Below are 13,725 nucleotides of genomic sequence, written 5' to 3'. Positions count from 1 at the left end.
CCTGGTGACATAAAATGGTTCCCATGCTTAGCGCTACACATCCCATAATTGCACTTCCTTTCTCTGTCTCCTGCAGGACGCAGCTCGCTCGGCTGGATTCCATCCCAGCGGCTCTGTTCTAGTGGTGGGCACTGTAACTGGCAGGTAATTATTATTATTTACAGTGGTACCTCGGGTTACAGACGCTTCAGGTTACAGACTCCACTAACCCAGAAATAGTACCTTGGGTTAAGAACTTTGCTTCAGGATGAGGCCCAATTAGCTAAAGTAGTACCTCAGGTTAAGAGCAGTTTCAGCTTAAGAACGGACCTCCAGAAGGAATTAAGTTCTTAACCCGAGGTACCACTGTATTGGACGCGGGTGGCGCTGTGGTCTACACCACTGAGCCTCTTGGGCTTGCCGATCAGAAGGTTGGCAGTTCGAATCCCCGCGACGGGGTGAGCTCCCGTTGCTTGGTCCCTGATCCTGCCAACCTAGCAGTTCGAAAGCACGTCAAAGTTCAAGTAGATGTGAAAAGTGAAGTTACAGGGAACCAGGCAGAGGGCCTTTTTGGTGGTGGCCCCCGCCCTGTGGAACGCCCTCCCACCAGATGTCAAAGAAATAAGGCAGCCCTGTTTAGGGAAGTTTTTAATATTTAATGCTGTATTGTTTTTAACATTCGATTGGGAGCCGCCCAGAGTGGCTGGGGAAACCCAGCCAGATGGGTGGGGTATAAATAAATTATTATTATTATTATTATTAATTATTTATTAATTGGTAGCCAATTAATCTCCTCAGGGTTTCAGACAACGGCCCTGCCTGGAGATGGTAATGATGATTTGAATTTGCATACCATTCTTCACCCAGGGTTCGCAGGGCGGTTCGCAATATTAAAAGCACAAAACAAGAACACAAAATTCGTAATAAAACGAAGTACAGTGGTGCCCCGCAAGATGAATGCCTCGCAAGACGGAAAACCCGCTAGACGAAAGGGTTTTCCGTTTTGGAGGTGCTTCGCAGGACGAATTTCCTATGGGCTTGCTTCGCGAGATGAAAATGTCTTGTGATTCCTGGGGGGTTTTTTTTGCTCCCCACCCCCTTTTTCTAAGGCACTAAGCTGCTAATAGCCTTTTAGCAGCTAATCCACTAATCCCTTAAGCCTTTAATAGCCACTAATAGCCGCTAAACCGCTAATAGCGCTAATCCGCTAATGGGCTTGCTTTGCAAGACGAAAAAACCGCTAGACGAAGAGACTCACGGAACGGATTCTTTTCATCTTGCGAGGCACCACTGTACGTTTAAAAGGCCGTAGAATGTTAACCAGCCAAAAGCCCTAAAGAGAAACTTGAAGATATGTAATGAACGTGCCAAGCGAGAGATTAAACCTGGGTCCTTCTGCATGCAAGGCACATGACACGGAGCAATGGATCCAAACTACAAGAAAGAAGATTCCACCTAAACATTAGGAAGAACTTCCTGACAGTAAGAGCCGTTCGACAGTGGAATTTGCTGCCAAGGAGTGTGGTGGAGTCTCCTTCTCTGGAGGTCTTTAAGCAGAGGCTTGACAACCATATGTCAGGAGTGCTCTGATGGTGTTTCCTGCTTGGCAGGGGGTTGGACTCGATGGCCCTTGTGGTCTCTTCCAACTCTAGGATTCTATGATTCCCCTCTGAACTCTGGCGCTTCCCCAAAATCAGTCCAACAGATCTGATTATTTTTTCCCCTCTGGGGAGTCTCTTCCTCCCCTTCTGTCCTGCCACCACACAGCCAAAGAAACTGTCGCATGGCCTCCTAGAAAACTTTCCCCTCCCTTCTCTGCTTCAATTTTCAATTCAGGTGGCTAGTGCTGGACACGGAGACCCGAGATCTGGTGACCATTCACACGGATGGAGGGGAGCCCATTTCTGTGGTCAGCTTCTCCCCAGGTAGGAAATGTGGGGGGGGGGGGAGAGGGGTACGGAGGGAGGAGCCAAGAGGTGGGTTTGGAAGGAAGGTTGTGGCAGAATCCTACAGTGATCTGTTGATTTGTCTTTGCGTTTAGCTTCTGTTGTTGTTGTTGTCGAATTATGATGTCCACAAGTAGCTTTTTTGACCACAAGCTTGGTTGACCACAACCAAGCTTGGTTGACCACAAACTTGACATGAGCCAACAGTGTGACGCGGCAGCTAAAAAAGCCAATGCAATTCTGGGCTGCATCAATAGGAGTATAGCATCTAGATCAAGGGAAGTAATAGTGCCACTGTATTCTGCTCTGGTCAGACCTCACCTGGAGTACTGTGTCCAGTTCTGGGCACCACAGTTCAAGAAGGACACTGACAAACTGGAACGTGTCCAGAGGAGGGCAACCAAAATGGTCAAAGGCCTGGAAACGATGCCTTATGAGGAACGGCTAAGGGAGCTGGGCATGTTTAGCCTGGAGAAGAGGAGGTTAAGGGGTGATATGATAGCCATGTTCAAATATATAAAAGGATGTCACATAGAGGAGGGAGAAAGGTTGTTTTCTGCTGCTCCAGAGAAGCGGACACGGAGCAATGGATCCATACTACAAGAAAGAAGATTCCACCTAAACATTAGGAAGAACTTCCTGACTGTAAGAGCTGTTTGACAGTGGAATTTGCTGCCAAGGAGTGTGGTGGAGTCTCCTTCTTTGGAGGTCTTTAAGCAGAGGCTTGACAACCATATGTCAGGAGTGCTCTGATGGTGTTTCCTGCTTGGCAGGGGGTTGGACTCGATGGCCCTTGGGGTCTCTTCCAACTGTTCTAGGATTCTATGATTCCGCCTGGGAAAGGCAAGCAGAGCATTCGCTGTTAAGATAGGAGGGCTTGTCCTCTAGGTTCATTCCTTCGTTCTTAACGGAAGGAGCGTAAAGAGCTTTGGGTCAGACCAAAGATTCGGCTAGTTGGCCGGTGGGAGAGGGCGTCCTGTCTCCCTGTGACCAGCCAAATGCCTAAGGGAGCCCAAAAGCAGAACACGAATTCAATTGCCCTCTCTCCCTCCTGCGATTCCCAGCAAATTATTATTATTATTATTATTATTATTATTATTATTATTATTATTATTAGGATTTATATACCGCCCTATACCTGGGTGTTTCAGGGCAGTTCACAGAATAAAATCAAGATATAAAATCACAAAATACCTAATAAAAACAACACAATAGCCCCCCCCAAACAAAAAACACATTTCAATCAGATCAACCAAAGGCCTGGTTAAAATGGAATGTTTTTGCCTGGCGCTTAAACGTATATAACGAAGGTGCCAGGCGAACTTCCCTGGGGAGAGCATCCCACAGACGGGGAGCCACTGCAGAAAAGGTCCCGTTCTCATGTTGTCACCCTCCGGACCTCTCATGGAGGCAGCACACAAAGAAGGGACTCAAAAAATGATCTCAGGGTCCAGTTCATATGGAAAGAGGCAGTCCTTGAAGTATTGCGGTCCTGCGCCATTTAAGGCTTTATAGGTCAAAACCAGCCCTTTGAATTGGGCCTGGAAGCTAATTGGTAGCCGGTGGAGTCAGACCAGGATCAGTGTAATATGCTCAAACCATCTTGCTCCAGTGAGCAACCTGGCCGCTGAATTCTGCACCAGCTGGAGTTTCCGAACCGTCTTCAGAGGCAGCCCTACTTATAATATGATGGGATTTGGAGGGACACTGAATCCCAGAGATATGTTGTTGCAATGTTCAATTTGTTTTTAACAACGCTTATGCAATTTTCTAAAAACTTTTTTTGCCGGGTTGGGAATATTCTCCGGGACCTTTTCAGTGGAAAGCAATGTTCAAATATTACCAAAAAAAAAACACCCCTAAGCCTATTGGAACTGACTCCTTCGGAAGGTGGTGGACTCTCCTTCCTTGGAGGTTTTTAAATAGAGGTTGGATGGCCGTCCATCACAGATGCTTCAGCTGAGATTCCTGCATTGCAGGAGGTTGGACTGGATGACCCTCGGGGTCCCTTCCAACTCTACCACTCTCTGATTCTAAGTGTGCGCTGGAGACTAAAAATTCTGAGGTGCATTGAGACCCCCACTTTGCCTTCCAGTGTCTGCCCACCCCTCCAGGCCCCTGACTCTTGCTTTTGTGCTTTGCAGATGGCAAATACCTGGCCCTGGGCTCCCACGACAACTTTGTCTACATCTACCTGGTTTCTGAGGGTGGCAGGAAGTACGGCCGCGTCGGCAAGTGTTCGGTGAGTGGAGGCACAACCAAAGACAGAATTGCATTCTGCCCAGAAAGATTCCTTTCCTTCCTTCCTTCCTTCCTTCCTTCCTTCCTTCCTTCCTTCCTCCCTTGACTTCCTTTCACCCAAAGGTTACAACATCCAAAACGCCACGTTTAAAAACAACTCACAATCACAATATAAGGCGGGTGCCAAAGATACACAAAAAGGGACGCGGGTGGCACTGTGGGTTAAACTACAGAGCCTAGGACTTGCCGATCAGAAGGTTGGTGATTCGAATCCCCGTGACGGGGTGAGCTCCCATTGCTCGGTCTGCCAACCTAGCAGTTCGGAAGTGCGTCAAAGTGCAAGTAGATAAATAGGTACCACTCCGGCGGGAAGGTAAACAGCGTTTGCATGCGCTGCTCTGGTTCGCCAGAAGCAGCTTAGTCTTGCTGGCCACATGACCCGGAAGCTGTATGCCGGCTCCCTCGGCCAGTAAAGCGAGATGAGTGCCGCAACCCCAGAGTCAGTCATGACTGGACCTAATGGTCAGGGGTCCCTTTACCTTTACCTTAAAGATACACAGTGGACACTCGAGTTGCGAACGTGATCCATGTGGGAGGCACGTCCGCAACCCACAGCACCGTGTCTGCGCACATGTGGGTTGCGATTCGGCGCTTCTGCGCATGCGTGAGCGCCAAAACCCAGAAGTAACCCGTTCCAGTACTTCCGGGTTTCGGCGCATCTGTATCCCGAAAACACGCAACCTGAAGCGTCTGTAACCCGAGGCATGACTATACACCTTAAGTGCGGAAAACAGGGTAAAGAGTTGCGTCTCCAGGGGGTGGAATATTTACACCCCACTTTTTTCTAGCCCAGACTCTCCAAAGCAGCTGGCAAAAACTTACGTATCGCAAAAGAAACTCAAATCTAGTATCAGAAGCAGAAGCATCCCTGTGGCGACATGGCTGAACGGGATCTCTTTGGTCCCCACTTGAGCTGTTGGGTCAGATGCTCAGCTATGAAGTATTTACAGCTATTCCGGGCATCTTCTGTTTCAGGCACCACCTGTTGCATCCTTGTAAGGCGGTCTTCGCCAAGCTGGTACCCTCCATTATGTTTTGGACCACAACTCTCATCAGCCCCAGCGACGGTGCTGGCTGGGGGCTGATGGGAATTGTTGTTGTTTAGTCGTTTAGTCGTGTCCGACTCTTCGTGACCTCCTGGACCAGAGCACGCCAGGCCCTCCTGTCTTCCACTGCCTCCCGCAGTTTGGTCAAACTCATGCCGGTAGCTTCGAGAACACTGTCCCACCATCTCGTCCTCTGCCGTCCCCTTCTCCTTGTGCCCTCCATCTTTCCCATCATCAGGGTCTTTTCCAGGGAGTCTTCTCTTCTCATGAGGTGGCCAAAGTCTTGGAGCCTCAGCTCTGGGATCTGTCCTTCCAGTGAGCACTCAGGGCTGATTTCCTGCAGAATGGAGAGGTCTGATCTTCTTGCAGTCCATGGGACTCTCAAGAGTCTCCTCCAGCACCAGAATTCAAAAGCATCCATTCTTTGGCGATCAGCCTTCTTGATGGTCCAGCTCTCGCTTCCATACATCACTACTGGGAAAACCATAGCTTTATATCAAGGGCACCAGTTTGACAAAGGCTGCCATATTAAGATAGCGAAATACTGTAATATTGCAAGTGGGCAGCAGAGGGAGCTGCTCTGTCAGATTTAGGGGTCCAGCCAGCCGTACAGTATGTCTTTTTTTTTTTTTTTTTAATTATCCTTTTGAAAAATGGATAATGGTTTGTGGTGCTTCACTCCTCTGGGCAGGTACGGCTGTCCACAACAGCCTGATTTCCTGGGCTTTTTTTGACTCGGCCCCAGAAGATGCTGAACAACATGAGCCTCTGGCCATGCGCAGAGTGTCTACCTCATCTGGGCACAGCGAGGAGATTAGCAGGGCACACGGTGACCGTGAGCGCCAGGGTCCTTTGCCTTGAAGGGAAATAAAACGCTCTGGGCTCGGTTGGTTAGAGCGTGGGGCTGATAGTGCCAACGTCGCAGGCTTGATCCCTTTATGGGACAACTGCATAATCTTGCATTGCAGGGGGGTTGGACTAGATGATCCTTGTCCCTTCCAAGTCAACGATTCTGTGGTTTCTGAGGGGTTGTAGAGCATCAAACAACAATAATAATAACAATAAATTTTTATTTATACCCCGCCCTTCCCGGTTCAAAAACCGGGCTCAGGGCGGCTAACAACAAATTTAAAACACTTAATTATAAAAGCAGCATAAAATACAGTATAAAAACATGAATAACAATAAAATTCAAAAATCAGTTAGATAATCCCCAGGGCTAGCTGGCTGAATTGGTCCTACTTGGGCCATCAAGGAGGCCAGGGGAGAATTAACTGGAGCGTCTCAGAGCGGGTGATCTTCATAAAATGGGAGGGGAAGGGAAGAGAAGAGAAGAGAAGAGAAGGGAAATAAAAGATCAGGCTGAGTTCAAATTAAAGGCCAGGCAGAATAGCTCTGTCTTACAAGCCCGATGGAAGGAGGTTAAATCCTGCAGGGTCCTAGTCTCCTGGAACAGAGCATTCCACCAGGTCGGAGCCATCACTAAGAAGGCCCTGGCCCTGGTGGAGGATGGTCTGACTTTCTTAGGGCCTGGGACCTTGAACCTGACCCTGTACTCCACCAGGAGCCAGTTTGACTGGGTGAATATGCTCCCTTGGCAGGGACCCCATGAGGAGCCTCGGGGTTATGTGTGTAATAGGAAGTGTTCCCCTTGCAGGTGTGTGTGTGTGAATCTAAAATCTCCCCTTTGCTCTAGGGCCACTCCAGTTTCATCACCCATCTGGACTGGGCATTTGACAGCAGCTGTTTGGTCACCAATTCTGGCGATTACGAAATCCTGTACTGTGAGTATAGAGTTTGGGTTCTTTTTCTTAGCGCCACCTTTGCGCTGGGAGAGGGACTAGGAGGCGTCCTCCTTATCAGACAATCTTCTCCTTCAGAGTCTGTTTCCACAATTTACGATCTCTGCAGAAGGAACAGCCCAGGTTCTGCTGGCATAACGTGCTTTACATTTTCTTGTCTGTGTCTCCTTCCGCCTCCTCCTCCTCCTCCTCCCTCCCTACAGGGGACCCCTCCACCTGCCGCCAGATCACCAGCGCTGAGGCCGTCCGCAACATGGACTGGGCCACGGCCACCTGCGTCCTGGGCTTTGGGGTCTTTGGTGAGTGTCTCCTGGCTGGGCGGGTGGTGTGAGCAAGAAATATAATAATAATAATAATAATAATAATAATAATAATTTATTTTTTATACTCTGCCCATCTGGCTGGGCTTCCCCAGCCACTCTGGGCAGCTTCCAACAAAATATTAAAATACAGTAATGCATCAAACATTAAAAGCTTCCCTAAACAGGGCTGCCTTCAGAAAGGCTCTGCGGGCCTCCCCAAAACTGAGGTACACACTTCATCCTTTAACCCCCTCAGACAGGATGATGCCCTTGGCTCCGCCCAGAAGCACAAATGGAATAAATAATAACAACAATAATTATTTATACCCCACCCGTCTGGCTGGCCAGAGGTGGTGGTCAGGGCTCCCCCACTTCCTCTTCTCAATAAATGATTTCTTTTGTTTTCAAACTGTGAAAACATCGGCAAGCAACCCCCTGGTTACCGCTAAACCAGGCAGAATAGGATATGCCAAATGTCCCTTACGGACCACCCAACCCCCACTCCTGCCAGTCCTTTCGGCCATGCAGATGGTTGGTCCAGCGAGCAACAGAGGGTTTTCGTTTGGGCATTGCCGGTTACAATGCACAAAACGGGAAAACGGGATGGCTTGGTGGGATGTTACAGCTTCTTTCCCCTGTATAGGGAAGTTTTTTAATGTTGGATGTTTTTTAATGTTGGAAGTTTCGAGCCAGTGTGGTGTAGTGGTTAAGAGCAGTGGACTCGTAATCTGGTGAACCGGGCTCGCTTCCCCGCTCCTCCACCTGCAGCTGCTGGGTGACCTTGGGCCAGTCACACTTCTCTGAAGTCTCTCAGCCCCACTCACCTCACAGAGTGTTTGTTGTGGGGGAGGAAGGGAAAGGAGAATGTTAGCCGCTTTGAGACTCCTTAAAGGGAGTGAAAGGCGGGATATCAAATCCAAACTCTTCTTCTTGTTTCTATATATGTTGGAAGCCGCCCAAAGCAACCCAGTCAGATGCGCGGCGTACAAATAAGAAAATTATTACAGTCGTACCTTGGTTGTCAAACGCCTTGCGACTCAGACGTTTTGGCTCCTGAACGCCGCAAACCCAGAAGTGAGTGTTCCGGTTTGCGAACGTTCTTTTGAACGTCCGACAGGGATTCCATTGTTTCTGATCAGCTGCAGGAGCTTCTGGCAGCTGATCAGAAGCCGCAATTTAGTTTCTGAACATTTTCGAAGTCAAACGGACTTCCGGAACGGATTCGCTTCTACTTCCAAGGTTGTTGTTGTTGTTGTTTAATCGTTTAGTTGTGTCTGCCTCTTCGTGACCCCCTGGACCAGAGCACGCCAGGCACTCTTGTCTTCCACTGCCTCCCGCAGTTTGGTCAAACTCATGCTGGTAGCTTCGAGAACACTGTCCAACCATCTCGTCCTCTGCCGTCCCCTTCTCCTTGCGCCCTCCATCTTTCCCAACATCAGGGTCTTTTCCAGGGAGTTTGTCCATGGAGTTTCCTTGGCAGGGATACTGGAGTGGCTTGCCGGTTCCTGCTCCAGGTGGATAACGTTTGGTCAAAACTCTCCACTATGACCTGTCCATCTTGGGTGGCCCTGCATGGCATAGTTGATAGCTTCTCTGAGTTATTCAAGCCCCTTCGCCACGGCAAGGCAGGGATCCGTGAAGGGGACTTCCAAGGCACGACTGTATTATTATTACTGTTATTTCCGCCGCTGACTTTTTCTCTGCCCTGTTAGGGATCTGGCCGGAGGGTGCGGACGGCACCGACATCAACGCCGTCTGCCGCTCCCACGACGGGAAGCTCCTGGCGTCTGCCGACGACTTTGGCAAAGTGCACCTGTTCTCCTACCCTTGCTGCCAGCCGCGGGTGAGCCTCCCGCCCCCCCTCCCCAGGGTCTCTTACCCTCTCGTCTTGCCCCGATCCTTTCCTTCTGCTCTCCTTCTAAGTAGCCTGAAAGCGGGCAAGGGGGTGTCCTGAGACTTCCCCACCAGCCTCTCTTGGCTCGTCTCTTTCCCAGTTGCTCACGGCATCTGCCACTCAACCCCGTCCCCCCGGTTTCCGCAGTGCCTGCGTGTCTGGGTCCCCCCCCCCCAGCAAAGTGGTTCTCAAAAAGATTTCTCTGGGCCACAGCTTCAGAATAAAAATTTGTTCGCAGCACACTGGTTTTTTTAAATACAGTGGTGGCCCGCAAGACGAAATTAATTCGTTCTGCGAGTTTTTTCGTTCTACGAGTTTTCTCGTCTTGCGAAGCACCAATGTGTATTGACGGTTTCCCATAGGAATGCATTGGCGGTTTAAAAAAAAAAAAGGCGCAAGACGTTTCATCTTGCGAAGCAAGCCCATAGGGAAATCCGTCTTGCGAACCAACTCAGAAAACGGAAAACTCTTTCGTCTTGCGAGTTTTTCATATTCCGAGGCATTCATCTTGCGAGGTACCACTGTATAAGAAATACGTTGGAGGATAAAAAGAAGCAACTCGTTGATTTATAACATAGAGCGCGACTGCTTTATAATGTTATCACGGGACACACAGCAAATAGAGAAGCGTGCAGCTACCTAAGAACGTGAATCATTCCCCAAATACAATTATAAACAAGCCTATATGTACCTTAAGTATGTATGCAAACTCAAGGAGACGTATGAGCTCGCATTTGCTTGGGTGATCTCATTTATAGGATGAGGTTGTCCTCAGTGTCACTCGATGCTCTTGCTCTCGTTTTGAAAAGACATCTATCCATATTCTGCAGAGGAAAAAGAAACTATACTGTATTACACTGAAATGTTTAAATGTTTATTATTGTTAATAATAATAATAATAATAATAATAATAATATTTTATACCCCGCCCATCTGGCTGAGTTTCCCCAGCCACTCTGGGCGGCTCCCAATCAAGTGTTAAAAACAATACAGCATTAAATATTAAAAACTTCCCTAAACAGGGCTGCCTTCAGATGTCTTTTAAAAAGAAGATAGCTGCTTATTTCCTTCACATCTGAAGGGAGGGCGTTCCACAGGGCGGGCACCACTACCGAGAAGGCCCTCTGCCTGGTTCCCTGTAGCTTTGCTTCTCGCAATGAGGGAACCGCCAGAAGGCCCTCGGAGCTGGACCTCAGTGTCCGGGCTGAACAATGGGGGTGGAGATGCTCCTTCAGGTATACAGAACCTAGGCCGTTTAGGGCTTTAAAGGTCAGCACCAACACTTTGAATTGTGCTCGGAAACATACTGGGAGCCAATGCAGATCTCTCAGGACTGGTGTTATGTGGTCCCAGCAGCCGCTCCCAGTCCCCAGTCTGGCTGCTGCATTCTGGATTAATTGCAGTATTTGATTGTCTTGGAATCTCCCCCCGCCCCGCCAGCCCCACTTGCCATCCTCGGAGTTACAAGCTTGGTGGATCAGGGGAACGCTGTGGACATAGTGTATCTTGATTCGGGAAGGCTTTTGACAAGCAGGGCGGCCGGCCTTTGTGCGTTTCTCCTGCCCTCTCCTGAGACCCCTTTCCTCTCTCTCTTGCTCCAGGCCCCCAGCCACACGTACAACGGCCACAGCAGCCATGTCACCAACATTGCCTTCCTACACGACGACAGCCTGCTGCTCTCCACCGGTGGGACCGACACCAGCATCCTCCAGTGGCGCCTCGTCTAGGGGGAGGGCAGGGCAGGGCGGGGGGGGGGGGCAAGCGGGGCTTTTCCCCTCCCAGGGGGAGGGAACGGGGCAACGAGTAGGGTTGGGGGTGGGGTTGGATCCTATTAAACACTTTTTGAGGTTGGGAGTGACAGCAATGTGGGGGGGTGGGATTGTGGAAAGAGGAAGATTTAAAGAGAGGATACGGCGGAGCTATATTTTACAGACATCTCTATATGAATAATGATAATATATATCCAGATCTATCTCTATATATCTATATTTAAAGGCTGGAGGTTGCACAGGCTGAGAATGTGACTGCGTTGGTGTGTGGGGGGGTGCTTTTTCCTAAATTGTGAGGCAGCCTCTGCGCCTCTCATTTAAGAAATCATGGAGGGGGAAGCTGCCGCCCGCAGATTTCGCTATCCTCCCCAGATGTTTGCACTATGGATGTCAAGCAGTTTGAGACCTGCTTTGACCGGCGAGGTTTTTGATTCCCGCTCCCCCAATCTCCCCCATTCCCTATCGCACCCAGAGCTTTGCGAAGAGGCATTCGGCGAGTCCTTTTTCCGTTTTTCCGGACATCCTTCTCCCCCTCCGTGAATTTGCTCATCTTCCTTTGAAGCCACCTGTGCCCCTCCATCACATTCCCCGAATCGGTGCTTTGGAGAAGGGCTTTATCTCTCCCGCCCTGGGTCTCCCGATGGTCCGTTTCCATGCAAAGTGGGCCTTGCCCCCTACTTTATACATGCAGCCATGAATTAAGACGGCTGCCCTTTCGCGCCACGGCATTGGACTTGGCCAGGCATTCCCTGGGGATGATGGGAAATTATATATTCCTAAACTGACGGAGGGCACCAGGTTGGAGACGGGTGAATAGCAATATTGGGAGCAGAGGAATCCCTTGTCGCTGTCTGAATCGGAGGAAAAGGAGAGGCGTCCTGGGGAGCTAAATCGGAGGGCACGGAGACAACATAACCTCCTTTTTTTAAAACCCCCAACAGAGTCACATTTTCAGCCCAGGTTGGCGGTATTTTGCACTGGACATATTGATGGTTTGGGGATGGGGGGGTGGCACGCGTTTTTGGCAATTTCAGGGCCCGACGAGGATCAGGAAGGTGGAAGGGGAGGGGCAAAGCATGTCTGTCTGTCTGTCTTCTGTATTTTCCAAAGAAAATGTGGCAGAGCTTAGAAAGCTGTTTAATAAGAATACGACAATAAAGAGAGACCTAACAACGCACACACACACACAAACACGCCTTCCTGTGTGTAAATGTCATTGTCAGGGGCAACTCCTGAACCTTAAACAGACCTCACAGGGTGAGCCTAAACAAGCAGCCTTTTTCGAGGTCAGGTATGCGGTCGAGTGCGCTCGCGGCGAATTTGTTTGCCCAATGAATGTCATGCTGCCGGGAGCAAAAGGAGCCTGGCGTAGCTCAGCTGGTGACAGAATGGCGTAGGTTGGATCGCCATACGGGACAGCTGCATATTCCTGCCTTGCAGGGGGCGGGCTGGGCTGGATGACCTCGGGGTGCCCCTTCGATGATTCCATCACCCTCTGCTTGGGGCTTTTTAACGTGCGGCCTCTTTGCTCGGAGGAACAGAGGCGGTCCCAGAGCTAAGCCCCTTGAGCATAGCCTGGGGTTGGGGCCAGAGGATTTTGGAAAGTCCTTCTATAGAAAAGCCAGACATCCACCCTCCCCTGTGTTGCTGGCCGATGAGTCCCAGGGTGCAGTGAAGCCTCGCCAGCTCCTTCTCATCATCATGATCTGCTGCTGCTACTGGATTAGTTTCTCTCATCTCTGCTGCTCTCTCAAAAAAATACAGAGAGGATTTAAGAAAGCAGGCGGGGAAGGGAGAGTGGGGGTGGGGGAGCTCATCTAGGATTATGTAATTCGGCAATCGGGCGACATGGCACACTTTTTTTTGCGGGATTGTAAAGATGTGACCGCGGGTGGCGCTGTGGGTAAAAGCCTCAGCGCCTAGGGCTTGCCAATCGAAAGGTCGGCGGTTCGAATCCCCCCGGCGGGGTGCGCTTCTGTCGTTCGGTCCCAGCGCCTGCCAACCTAGCAGTTCGAAAGCACTCCCGGGTGCAAGTAGATAAATAGGGACTTGCTTACTAGCGGGAAGGTAAACGGCGTTTCCGTGTGCGGCTCTGGCTTGCCAGAGCAGCGATGTCACGCTGGCCACGTGGCCCGGAAGTGTCTCCGGACAGCGCTGGCCCCCGGCCTCTTTGAGTGAGATGGGCACACAACCCTAGAGTCTGTCAAGACTGGCCCGTACGGGCAGGGGTACCTTTACCTTTACCTTAAAGATGAGACCAGAAACTAGCTGGAATTCCAGCTGAAGAAATCGCACCTGGAGTTGGAATGTGACTACCGGTCTCTTTTCAATATCAGAAGAGCACCCGCTGGATCAGGCCCAATGGCCCATCTAGTCTGGCATCCTGTTCTCACAGTGGCCGACCAGATGCTCATTATGGGATACGAGCAAGCAGGATCCGAGCATAATAATAATAATAATAATAATAATAATAATAATACAGTGGTACCTCTGGATACGATCGGGATCCGTTCTGGAGCCCCGTTCGCATCCTGAAGTAAACGTAAATGCGACTGTGCGTGGGTCCCGTTTCGCCACTTCCGCACATGACGTCATTTTGAGCGTCTGCACATGCGCGAGTGGCGAAACCCGTAAGTAACATGCTCTGTTACTTCCGGGCCGCCGCGGAGTGCAACCCGAAAATACT

The 13,725-nt window shown here is 50.1% G+C and overlaps 1 protein-coding gene and 1 long non-coding RNA gene across 7 annotated transcripts in view; one reads left to right on the top strand and one right to left on the bottom strand.

Annotated features, from left to right (window-relative positions):
- EML2 (EMAP like 2) overlaps positions 1–12,230 on the top strand; it is a 47,953-nt gene extending 35,723 nt beyond the window's left edge. For all 5 annotated transcript variants that reach the window (XM_083455050.1, XM_083455052.1, XM_083455049.1 and 2 more), the window contains 7 exons: positions 77–144; positions 1,816–1,904; positions 4,070–4,167; positions 6,969–7,056; positions 7,278–7,373; positions 9,089–9,219; positions 10,872–12,230. In XM_083455050.1, coding sequence (XP_083311176.1) covers positions 77–144; positions 1,816–1,904; positions 4,070–4,167; positions 6,969–7,056; positions 7,278–7,373; positions 9,089–9,219; positions 10,872–10,997 — 696 coding nt within the window. In that variant the 3' untranslated portion in view covers positions 10,998–12,230. The remainder of the gene's footprint in view (positions 1–76; positions 145–1,815; positions 1,905–4,069; positions 4,168–6,968; positions 7,057–7,277; positions 7,374–9,088; positions 9,220–10,871) is intronic.
- The window catches only part of LOC310684876, an 86,405-nt gene continuing 82,485 nt past the window's right edge, over positions 9,806–13,725 (bottom strand). For both annotated transcript variants that reach the window (XR_014514916.1, XR_014514917.1), the window contains one exon: positions 9,806–10,094. This is a non-coding gene — a long non-coding RNA (uncharacterized lncRNA). The remainder of the gene's footprint in view (positions 10,095–13,725) is intronic.

This window comes from Podarcis tiliguerta, assembly GCF_965153285.1.
Source record: "Podarcis tiliguerta genome assembly, chromosome: 8".
NCBI classification, from domain to species: Eukaryota; Metazoa; Chordata; class Lepidosauria; order Squamata; family Lacertidae; genus Podarcis; species Podarcis tiliguerta.
This window is presented reverse-complemented; position numbering and strand designations above follow the sequence as displayed.